This window comes from Talpa europaea, assembly GCF_964194135.1.
Source record: "Talpa europaea genome assembly, chromosome: 9".
NCBI lineage: Eukaryota > Metazoa > Chordata > Mammalia > Eulipotyphla > Talpidae > Talpa > Talpa europaea.
Window position 1 is genome coordinate 58667483 of NC_140076.1, and position 13120 is coordinate 58680602.

Consider the following 13120-nt stretch of genomic DNA (forward strand, 5'->3'; position numbering starts at 1 on the left):
ATGGCAACTGCGCCTCCGCGCCACCGGAAACTAGATACAGAGCACGTCCCACACTGTCCGGCTAGGAATCTAGACACAGTCCACCCCGAGCCAACAGAGATGGCTCTATTGCTCCTCATCGAAGGGCAGTTTGCGACTAGCATCCTGCGAGAGGGGCCAGGGTTGAACTGGCAGGGACTGGCAGAGGTCCTAGGGGAGTGCACTCCCGCCCCCTGCATACACTCGGAACTCTAGTGACTGGCAGCGTGTTTCCGGCGGGCCTCGATGAATGTGACACCGTTTTGAGCGCCCGCCCTCCCGCGCTTTTCAGGCTTCAGCGTTGCGCTCGCAAGTATTTCTGACCGCGGAGGAGATTGCTTAGTCGGTTTTATCCGACGGCAGTGGCGCTTTCCTGACAGTCGAAATGCCGTAGGTATCTCCTCCCCACGTATTGCTGCTTGTTGGGCCCTCTGTGAAAAAGAAGAGATAACATATGACCCGATAACCATTTTCGTTTTGCTGCTTTTCTGAATTTTGTGTCCTCAGTTGACAGTTCCTGTTGCTTGGTCTCCTCCACCCATCTGTGCCCCTCTGAGAGCCGTGCTCCTCCAGGAGTCCATGCCCACTTTAATTCTGATTCTCCCAGGATTTTGGCAGAATTGCTTTCATAGGCTATGGCTATATATTAGCCATGTATTGCTTGACATAATTTCAAAATATGGCTAATTTTACCAAGGATGGGACAGAGTAGATTGAAACACGACGTATAATTTGATAAAGTCCTCTAGTGTCCACATTAATGTGGTCAGTTCATATAAAAATGGAAGAACTCAAGGACTAGGTCTCAAGAGACCTGAATTCCAGCTCTGAAACAAGGAAACAGACAATTAAGGAAAGAACTATCCAACCATTAGGCAAGTCTTAACCAACTGTGAGCTTCAAGCTTCCTACTTATTGCTGCCCTATTTAAAAACAAACAAACAAAAAAACTCAATAAAGAACTTGGCGGGGGCGGGAATAGTATCTAATATGTGAAAATTTCTGGCTTTCCCTTTTTCCAAGCTGGCTTGGGTACCCCATTCCGTGTACGTCTACACTAACATTGCCCCGTTCAGGTTTGAGCAAAATGCAGAGTAACCTAGTGGGAGAAACAATTGTATCAAATAGAAATTGGCATGAAAATGGAAAGATATACAGGAACAATAACCTACTTTTGTTAAATCTTTAATTATGATTTGGATACTGTGCTGTATGAAGGTGGAGTAGTGTTTAAGTCATGTTGATGACTTGTGGTTATGCATTTGAGATACTAAATGGGATTGTGTAAGCTATCTTGTTTCTAGTTTCGTTGAACCTTGACAGGGAAAAAATGTAGTTGAGTAATTTTGGAAATACACATGGCTTCAGTGAATCTAAAATAAATAGGAAACTGTGTTTAATGACACTAGAATGAATGGATGAATCTTCAAACCATAATGGGTGAATGAACCAATTTCTGGAAGACTGAATATAGTATATTAACTTTCTAAAGTTTAAAAACAAACAAAAACAAACTTATTACTTAGGAGTAAGTGTGTATGTATGTGATAAGATTAATTAAAAAAACAAAAATGATAAGTACAAAATTCGGTTTAATGGTCACAATGTAGGGAAAGCAGAGACTAGAGAAGCAGATAGGGGTATGTACCTACATTAAAAATGATTTAGTACTTAAACTTTGTAGTAAGCTTACATTTTTTTATTTTCATATTATACCTCTCATAACTTGCTCATCTTACGTGTATCTTTTGGTGTGCATCAACACTACTTAAAATGTTTTTAAAGGATTTAGAGGTTACCTATCTTGAATTAAGTGCTCAGTTAACTATATAGTTTCTCTGCAGTCTCTTTGGTCATGTAAGACAGATACTATCTTGGAACTAAATGTGACTTCTGGTTTGATTAGGTTAATTACCTCCCCTTTCAAACTTGCTCCTCCTCAATGTATGTTACAAAATTAGTGGCATCATCATTTTTTCTAAGTTGAAAGTTTATTTATTTTTTTTATATTTGAAGACTTTGGAGCAAGATAAACCAGGATTTGAATCTTGGTTCTGCTGCTTTAGTGGTTGTAGGACCATTAGATTGTTACTCAGTGTTCTTTTCAGCAAGATAGTTACTTAATAAATATCTGTAATAAATGGTTAGTTGCCACTTTGAAAGTATTTCATCCTAGCTAGACAAATTTCATATCATATTTATATTTGCATAAACTAAAGTCAAACATACCTTTATAATAGCTCTTGCTATAGTCATATCACATTCTAGTGATTTTTTTTCTTACATCTTTTTCTTTATAAAGCTTCCTAGCTAGCACCACTTGATTAGTCTTTCTACTTAGTGTGAACTTAGTCTTTCTACTTAGTCATTCTAATTTAGTCAAGGACGAACCTCTGAGAGATAATTTTTTTCTGTTCTTATGGACTGAACTAAGTTTGGAACAGTATTAGTGTTGAGGAAAATTATTTGTAACAGTATTTCTGTGGAGTCCATTCTGAGTATATATTCATAAACATCTAAGGGTTTTCTGAAAGAACATTGAAATATGCTTTCTTTTACTTGATAAAGGAAAATGAATGTAAGCATATAAGCTCAGAAGTAGTTTTATTGAACCTATCTGAGTTTGTAGTCATGCTGGAGGTAATGCCAAATACAATGATTTTTACTCTGTGGACTGATTATAAAGAAACATGGTGTGAACTGACATGTCAGGTGATGTAAAAGCCAACCATTTAATAAACATCCTTTGAATCACAGTAGCTGTTCAAAGTTCTGTAAATTCTTGTACTGAAAAGCACCATGTATTTTTTTAAAGATTTATTTAATTAATTTATGCATGCAAGAGCCAGGGTGTAGGCCAGAGGTACAGGAGGGTGAGATGATTCCTGAGAGACAGGGTGGGGAGCAGAACAGGCAGATCTACTGAAATACACTGCTGAGGGAAGCAGCTGGCAAGACAGGAGAGGTCTGCTGCACCATGTGGGTTAGCTCCCTGGCTGGGGATCGAATTCATGCCACAGTGGTTGGTGATAGCTTGATAGTGCTGGGACTTTAACCCTGCATCACCAGGGAGGGAGGCCCATAACCATGCATTTTAAAAGAAGATTGTTTTTAGAATTTAATATAAGTATGAATAATTTGAATTTTAAATACAGTCCTTTACTGAAAAAGTAAAGACAGAAGAAAGTAAAGTATAATACAACCTTGTTATGATATGAGGGACCCTGCTGATATCACAGACCAGAATCTCTAAGTCTCCATCATTGAAAGCAACTAGATTGTGAATGAATCATATTTTTATTGCACTAATGGACTTGTATGAAATTCAATCTCAAGGGGTGAAACAGAAAAGTGAGCTGAAGCCAGAACACTATGTAGTAAGCACAGGTGAAAGAAGAATTAGCCTGATATATATGTTGCATGTAGTAGACTAAACCTTGGGCTACATAACATAAAATATCAAATACTTAATTTGAGGAATATTCTACAAAAATATCTGGTCTACATTCCTGAGAAATCTCAAGGTCAAGAAAAAGAGAGGTTGAGGAATTGTTCTAGATTTAGGTAGTCTAAAGAGATGGTACAGCTAAATGCAGTGTGTGATTCAGAATTGAATCCTAGACTGGTGGATAAATTGGCTATAAAAAACATAATGGAGCAAGTGATAAGATCTAAATATGGACTATTGATAATTTTGTATAAATGATAAATTTCCCAATTTTAATCAGTATGTAGAAATCTGACTTGCTTGCTGCTCCCCTCAGCAGTGTACTTTTGGTCAGTCTGACTGTTCTGCTCCCCACTCTGTCTCTGGTGAATCCTCTCACCTTCCACACCTCTGGCCTGTACCCAGCTCTTGTATGCATAAATAAATCTTTAATAAAAAATCAGCTGGATTTCTACATCAGTGAACTATCAGGAAAAAAAATAAGAAAGTAATCTCATTTGCAACTGTAAATATTAAAAAAAAAGTATAAATTTAACCAAGGAAATGAAAGACCTGTACACTGAAAACTGTAAGACATTTCTGAAAAAATTGAAGACACAAATGGAAAGCTATTCTGTCCTCATAGAGTAGAAGAATTAATATTAAATATCAGTGTTTTAAATAAATGTAAATTAAAATAGTCATACTACTCAAAGTAATTTATACATTCGATGCAATCCCTATCAAAATGCAATGGTATTTTTTTACAGAAATAATACAAACAATTCAAAAGTTTGCATACAACCATAAAAACCCTAAGCAACCATAGCAATTTATTTATTTATTTATTTATTTATTTATTTATTTATACAAGAACTGGGGTACAGGTCAGATGCATGGGAGGGTGAGAGGATTCACCAGAGACAGAGTGGGGAACAGAACAGGCAGACTGACGAAATATACCGCTGAGGGGAGCAGCGGGCATGACAGGAGAGTTCTGCTGCACCATGTGCGACCATTGCCGGCCGGCCGGAATTGAACTGGTGCTGCAGAGGCTATGGACAGCTTCACAGTGCTGTGCTCAACTGCCTACGCCACCAGGGAGGCCCAGTAACCAAAGCAATTTTGAGGAAGAACAAAATGAAAGCATCTTGCTTCCCAATTTTGAGTTATATTACAAAGTTATAGTAATCAAAAGAGTATTTTATGACCATAAAAATGGACATATAGGCCAATGGAACAAAATAGAGAGCCAGAAATAAAATCATGCATATATGGAACCAAGATCATAAAATATGAAAACGACAATCTCAGTAAATGGCGTTGGGCCTCCCTGGTGGCACAAGGGTTAAAGTCTCAGCACTATCAAGCTATCACTAGCCACCACAGCCTGAGTTGGATCCCTAGCCAGGGAGCTAACTCACTTGACACAGCAGACTTCTGTCTCCCTGCTGCTTCCCTCAGCAGTATATTTCGTTAGATCTGCCTGTTCTGCTCCCCACTCTGTCTCTGATGAATCCTCTCCCCACCACCCCGCACCTCTGGCCTACACCCCGGTTCTTGTATGCATAAATAAATAAAAATAACACTTAAAAAAGACATAAATAGCAAAAGATGTATACTCTTACCTTCAGCTTTGCTATTTAAAATTATATAAAATTATGTTTAATCCAATTTATGTTAAATTGTATCAGAAAACCTGAGAGCATGTAATTCTGTGAGTTTTTTTATCACCATTATGTTTTTTTTTAATTTATAATAAATTTTGAAGTGTTTCATCTTCTTAATTAGGAATAAAGTAGCTCAATTTCTCTAGAATAGCTATTATAATAGTGTCACTGCTATTAATAATCTGTAATGAAACTCATCTACTTGTCTGTTTTCTTGAATCAGTATACCTACTTAGTATACTATAATGTGGAAAGTTAAATAAAATAGGAAAGGATAGTCTTAGTGATAATAGCTAGTTCTACAGTTACTTTCTATTCCCACTGATATAAAATTACATGTCAAATGTTTTTTATCTTTTTAAAATTCCTGGACCCCCCTCGTGGTGCCAAGGGTTAAGACACAACCTGTGAAACTATCTGCAGCCATTGCAGCACACAAGTTTGATCCCTGGCCAGGGAGCTATGGCAGCATTGGTCCCATTATCCCCAGCCAGAGGCGCAGAAGACCTCTCCTATCCCACCCGCTGCTCCTCTCAGCAGTGTATTTCAGTAGATTGGCCTGTTCTGCTCCCCGTTCTGTCGCAGGTGAATCCCCTCCCCCACACACATGTCTGGCCTGTACCCCAGTTCTTGTATGCATAAATAAATAAATCTTTTAAAAATAAAATAAAATTCCCCACAGTAATTCTGGTAACAACCAGAATTTTTTTTTTAAGATTTATTTATTTATGCATACAAGAGCTGGGGTACAGGCCAGAGCTGTGGCGGGCGAGGGGAGGTGAGAAGATTCATCAGAGACAGAGTGGGGAACAGAGCAGGCAGACTGGCTGAAATATACTGCTGAGGGGAGCAGTGGGTGAGACAGGAGAGGTCTGCTGTGCCATGTGGGATTGAACTTGTGCTGCAGAGGCTGCAGATTGCTTCATAGCGTGGTGCTTAACCCCTTGCACCACGAGGGAGGCACCACAACCAGAATTTTTTGATCCGAGTGAACTTACAACCAAGTATACTTAAAAGATAGAATATTTAAATTATGGGCATAAATAAAAATTTGGATTAAGTTGGAGGTGAGAAGTAACCTGTAGAGGTTATAAGGAAACCCACAGGAGATAGGCTACCATAGGTAGGTGCCCATTTAGAAAATAAATAAATAAATGAATGAACGAATAAATAAATATTTTTAAATTGTGGTAAAAAATACATAATAGAAGTTTGTTTTAGCCATTTGAAAGTGTACAGTTCTGTGACATTAAGTACACCCATCTTGTTATGCAACTATCACCGTCATCCATGACCAGAACTTTTTTTCTTCTTGCAAAACTGAATTTTTAAGCACATTAAGTTATAACTCCCTGTTGTCCCCTCCTCTCAGCCCCAAGCAACCACCATTCTATCTTCTGTCTTTATCAATTTGACCACTTTAAGTACTTCATTTGAGTGGAGTTTTACAGTATTTGTCTTTCTTGTAACTGTCATTATTTCATAATGTCTTCAAGATTCATTCATTTTGCAACATGTTTGTTTCCTTTTAAGACTTTATAGTATTGCACTGTATGTGTATGTTATATTTTGTCTACTAACTCATCTGTTGATAGACACTTGCATTGCTTTCACCTTTAGACCATTGGGAATAATGCTGCTGTGAGCACAGAGTATAACACTATCTGTCTTTTCATGTTCCAACTTTCACTTCTTTTAGGTATAAACACAGAAATGGAATTGCTATATATATATATATATATATATATATATATATATATATACACTCTATATATAGAGAGATTTTTTTTTTTTTTTTGTGGGACCCTCGCCAGCAGCGGGGAAACGAACCGGCGCTGCAGAGGCTGTGGGCAGCCTCGCAGCCCAACGCTCAACCGCTGCGCCACCAGGGGAGGCCCAATGGAATTGCTATATTATATAATAATTGTTTGATTTTTTTTTAGACCAACGAACTTTTCCACAGCAGCTGTACTATTTTATAGTCCTACCAGCAGTGCACAAGAATTCCAGTTTCTCCACCTCCTAGCTAATACGTGTTTTTCTGTTTATAGGACAGTGGCTGACCTAATGGGTGTGAAATTCTCATATTTTGATTTGCATTTCCCTGATATAAGTGATGTTGAGTGTTATTGATCATTTGTGATACTTCTTTGAGAAATGTCTATTTTGAGTTCTTTGTCTATTTTCGGTGCCAAATTTTAAAAACAATATGGTAATCAAGAGCATCTTATAACGTTACAGAACTGTCAGAAATATATCTGTTTTAATTGCTAATACTGGTAGCAAATGAGTAAATAATTTAAGAAAATATTTATTTCATATCTCTAATCAAGTTTTGTCTGTTTTTATTATTGTATGTGTCTCATTCATCTCTTCCTCTCTGTTCCTATTAGCATCATACTAATCTGCTTAACAACATCTCATATTTGTATTACAGTGGTTCAAGGGTAAAAGTGAGTTTAAAAAAGGGGGTAGATTTTTATCTACCTATAGTAAGTCCTTAATTTGACAAATGATATTTTGACGGAGGCCCAGTTTTAATGCAATGTTCATAAATTCCTTTGGTAGGCTTGCTTTTGGTAGGCTTGTTTATCTCATCTTTAACCCTGTCCTCAATTCAACCAAGATTATTATTAAAGAACCTAAGACCTAAGTTTCTCTCCTCTGGGCAGTGTGTGGGCAGGTCACACTAATTCTTCCCCATTGAATGAACTAGTGATTTCTTAAATTTCTCTTAGTCTTGTCATTAAAACTTTGATGATTATTATAAATACTAGATCATTCTAGGACCTAAACTGGAAGTCTTATAAATCTAAACATTAGTGGGCCTCCCCGGTGGCGCAGCGGTTGAGCGCTGGGTTGCGAAGCTGCCTGCAGCCTCTGCAGCCGGTTCGATCCCCGGCTGCTCCCCGGCCACCGGAGGAGGGTCCCACATGGCGAGCAGACCTCTCCTGCCGCCCGCTGCTCCCCTCAGCAGTGTACTTCGGTCCTTCTGCCTGCTCTGCTCCCCGCTCTGGCTCTGGTGAATTCTCTCACCCTCCTGCGCTTCTGACTGTACCCAGTGCATGTATAAACAAACAAACAAACAAATAATAAATAAATAAGACATGCCTCTAGAAAATTAAAAAATAAATAAATAAGTCTAAACATTAGTTACTTTAAAATTAGCTATCAATAATAAAGCACAATATTTTAAACAGTTTCTATCAGGGTAGGGTTTATTTCCTTTTGTAGTACTGCCTCTTGACATTTGAAAACAAAGAGTAGGGCCTCTCCGGTGGCGCAGCTGTTGAGCGCTGGGTTGCGAAGCTGCCCGCAGCCTCTGCAGCGCCGGTTCAATCGTGCAGACCTCTCCTGCCACCCACTGCTCCCCTCAGCAGTGTACTTCGGTCTTTCTGCCTACTCCACTCTCCCCTCTGGCTCTGGTGAATTCTCTCGCCCTCCCGCGCTTCTGACTGTACCCAGTGCTTGTATAAATAAATAAATAAATATTTAAAAAAATAAAATAAAAAAAATAAAAACAAAGAGTAAAAGTGCTCATTGTGTACCTCTAGTTTTATATTTCTACATTTTGAGTTTTATAAAATACAAAACATCTCACACACCTGAATACAGCGATACATATTCTAAAATTAAATAGAAATACATTTTTGAAAAAGGAATCTTTGTACATTCTTGGTGGCAATGTAATTTAGTACAACTTCTGGAAAACAGTATGATGATTGCCCAAAAAATTAAAAATAAAAATACCATGTGATCCAGTTATTCTACTTTTAGGTATTAATCAGAAAAAAATATAGACACTAATTTGCAGATATTTATCACCCCTTTCATTGCAGTATTGTTTGTAATAGTACAGATATGGCAGCAACCTAAGTGTCCATTAACAAATAGAATGCATAAAAGAAGATGTGATATATATCTCTCTATATATGTGTGTATGTATACACATATTAAAATGGAATATTACCCAGTCATAAAAAAGATGAAATCTTGCTGTTTGTGACAACCTGGATCAACCTTGAGGGTATTATGCTAAGTAAATTACATTGGATGGAGAAATAAAAATACTGTACAATTTCACTCATGTGGAATGTTAAACAAACAAACAAACACAACAACAAAAAAACAGATATATAGAACATATGGATGGTTATTACCAGGGGGAGGGAGAATAAAATGGGTAAAAGGGGCCAATAGTATGGTGATGAATGGAAACCAGACTTTCGGTGGTGAAGTATGTTATAGTGTATAAAGATATTAAATCTGAAGCATATAATATGTGTTACTTCAATAAATGCATGCATGCATGCATATTTTTTTAATTATTTCAAAAGCTAAATATGGAGTTTTTCTTATCTACCATTTTTATTTGTTCATGCGTCTACTTTCCTTTTGCTTCATTGAGAATTTATATTAAATTGATTTCAAGGGCCTCCCTGGTGGCGCAGCGGTTGAGTGCTGGGTTGCGAAGCTGCCCGCAGCCTCTGCAGCGCCGGTTCAATCCCCGGCTGCTCCCCGGCCACCGGAGGAGGGTCCCACATGGCGCGCAGACCTCTCCTGCCGCCCGCTGCTCCCCTCAGCAGTGTACTTCGGTCCTTCTGCCTGCTCTGCTCCCCGCTCTGGCTCTGAGAATTCTCTCACCCTCCTGCGCTTCTGACTGTACCCAGTGCTTGTATAAATGATAAATAAATAAATAAATCTTTTTAAAAAATAAATAAATAAATTGATTTCAAGTGGACTTCTAAAAGATAAGTAATTCTTAAAACCAATATAATCTCAAGAAATAATGTTCTATGATAGGCTAATGTAGTTGTATAAAAATTCAGTGACCCTTTTTAGATAAATTAAATTTCTGCATTTATTATTTGCTGCTCAATAATTTTTGTAAATTGTGTATCACTTCTATTTTTTTCTGTTACTTGTTAAAGTCACTATTCAGTTATGAGTAGTCATTTTCTAGGATCTATGAATACTTTTTGATTTCTATAATACATCCTTCAAAATCATTTTTGAAGCTCAGATCCTCTAATATTCTTAAATAACTTAATTTCTATTTATCAGGGATCAAGCAAGTACTTTTAATACTGCATTTGTCACTGAAAAAGCTGGTTTTAATTTATATTGACCTTTCTCTCCTTTGAGCATTTAGTCTGCACTCAATAAAATGTTGATGACTGCTCTTTAGAAGACAGCTGTACGAAATAAAGTATTATAAATATTCAGCTTTCCTTTCTAAGCATTGTCACCAACAGCTGGGCATCTAGTTTAGCAGAACAGATTTTGCACAAAGAGAGACTGGCATGTTCCTGAATCAGTTTAGTGAAGGAGACAAAAAATAGTTTCTTATGGATTGGGGACTTATAAAGACATAGAGCATCTGTTCCTCAGTTAAGTGATAGTCTGGTAGCTCTGAATCATGTTTAAAGCTAGAATAATGTGCAGAACTTCTTTTTTACCTTGCTCATACCTTTAACACTATTTCTGCAAATAATACTCTTTCAACATCACTATTGAAGTTGTATAAATTATTTTGCTCTTACATGTAATTTTTCATTTGTGATATTTTAAAAACACAAATATAGTGGTTTTTACTAAGATTCTTTATAATATGGTTTTAATGATTGAATTGTATGATGTACATGTATATGTGTGTGAATGTGTATATATATTTGTATGTATAGCCACACATATAAAAAAGATCCATTTAAACATTTAATTATCATTCTACCTTGAAATATACCATTTAAAAAAAGTTATGAAAATAGCTTTCTTAAAGAGATGGTATTTTACTTTAGTTGATGGAAATAACTTTAAATCTTTCATTATATATTATTAAATATTTGGCTACTTAAATATATCAAATCTAAAGTTTTCTTTAAATGTTTTGTTTACAGTATTAGAAGATCACTGAAACTGGATGGCATGTTAGAAGAAAATGTAAGTATTTGTTTATGCATTTGTAATTTCATAGTAAGATTGTTTTCATTTTTAAAACTACTTATTTATCTTAATAAATGTAAAAATTATAAAAAACATTGTGACATAAAGGTATTTGGTATACCATTTTCTGCATATAAAATAGTTTTTGTAAATCTAATATGTCAAAGTTCCTGGCCAGCTTTAAGTTTTTACTTAAGAGGAAATAATTTAGTTATTGTAATTAAATAATTTAGTAAAAATTAGTTCACTGTAGAAAAAAAATACCTTGCCACTTAAATGTACAAGAAACAATAAGGGACAATGGCAATTTGTATTCTATAATCTAAATTGAAATAAAAACATTAACAGCATTTTTATATCAAAAATTTAATTACCTCCTTTAGCTATGCTGGCATGATTAAGCAATAAAATACTAACACTGTTATAAATTTCACCATGGTTGTCACAATAAAAATATAATTGTACTGTTGCTATTATTTTTTGTAAATCTAGTGATAGCACATTCCCAATGCCAGCATATGATGACATATGTTAGTTTATTATCTTTTCATATCAACTATGGATCTTGATGCAAACACTAATACTGAAATACTTATGGCCTCAGCAATCTTAAATGCAGGTAAATTGGTGAGAAAGTAAATTAACACAAATAGCTAGTCAATAAATGGGCTAATGAAATCCCATATTGAATGCCATTACAAGAAATGGATTTTATATGAAATTTCTCTTTTGAAGACTCACTGGTATTAAGCAATTTACCATTTTTAAAACTTCTTAGATGCTTTTTAAAAAAATTTAAACAAAGGTGGCAAAATACTGCAATGGCACTAAAAAAAATCATTAGCACTGCAATTAACAATTTAGAGTACCATTATCCAACTTGTTCTGTATAGAATGCAGCTGTGACTGTAATTCTGCATCTGTTTCTTTGGTCAGAATGGTATTTTGGTAGAGGAGTAGTCCAGCTTGAAATGAAATACTGCTCTTTCCTGTCCCCAAACTGTTCTTTGGGAGATGGTAACATTATTTGAATGGAAACAAATGGCCATTTAGGAGTTCATCCGCTTCATGTCATCATGGCAAGCTTTCTGTCCTTTTTTTCTCCAAGATTAGTGTACGTGTCAAGTTAGCCATTGCCGCAGCTAATATCCTGTATTAGAAAAATACATTGTTATATTTGGCCCAATTCTGTACCTTTAAATCAGCTAATTTATCTTGGTATCCCATGGCTATTACCTGTTCAAAACAGGCTCCTCGCATCCTGTCTCGGTCTTCAACATTTCTATTGCCTGACCCATTTCTGATTTTTTTATCATTTAATTTCTTCACCATTTGTTTGTAGCTCTGTATATTTACATCTTAGTTCTGACAGCTTTTGCTCCCATGCTAAGTCTAGGCTACCCTCCTAAGCTACATATACTTCTATCCACTCCACTAACAACTTAGCCCTGAAGCAGTTTGGCTCTCAAGAATCTGCCCATATACCATTAATCCTGTTGAGACTGCCTTATCCCAGACAAAGGATAATCAAGCATTCAAGATATATACCTATAATTCTAAGAGCACATAATTATAGTGAAGCTACAGAGCAACTAGTAGTAACTTTATGATTATTATAACTGACAAATATGATGCTGAATGAAGAAGACTCTGGTGTCCAAGTGTCTTGGCACATAGAAGGTGCCCCTTAAATGCAGTTTGTTGAGGTGGAACCTACCCATCAACTCTAGCTTCTTCTTCATTCAGAGATGTTTGGAACTCCTAACTCCTGATGTTCCCAGACCTTCCTTGAGATTAATGCTCTATGATATTAGAGCAAATCTACAAAAGCCATTTTCCTTGTGATTTCCCTGATGATGGGAGCAGAGGTATAGATAATCCCATCACCTTCCTTTAATATGTAGAATGTACACTGCAAATACCACTATTTGCTGAACCTCCCAAATTGTTAGGAGGAATGAAGAAGGTTTCAGTTTATTAACATTATTACCTACAATATTTGGGCTCCTTAAGTTATTGCCCTCCAAGCACTGTTTCTAGGATTTTCAGGAATGATGAATTA

At 36.3% G+C, this 13120-nt stretch overlaps 1 protein-coding gene across 1 annotated transcript in view; it reads left to right on the top strand.

The window, feature by feature from the left end:
* Positions 1 to 13120, top strand: part of ITGB3BP (integrin subunit beta 3 binding protein) — a gene marked incomplete at both ends in the record, with an annotated part of 37438 nt that continues 24318 nt past the window's right edge. Inside the window, 3 exons of the mRNA XM_084242361.1 lie at positions 1 to 186; positions 399 to 427; positions 11013 to 11055. Of these exons, the coding sequence (XP_084098487.1) occupies positions 1 to 186; positions 399 to 427; positions 11013 to 11055 (258 nt within the window). The remainder of the gene's footprint in view (positions 187 to 398; positions 428 to 11012; positions 11056 to 13120) is intronic.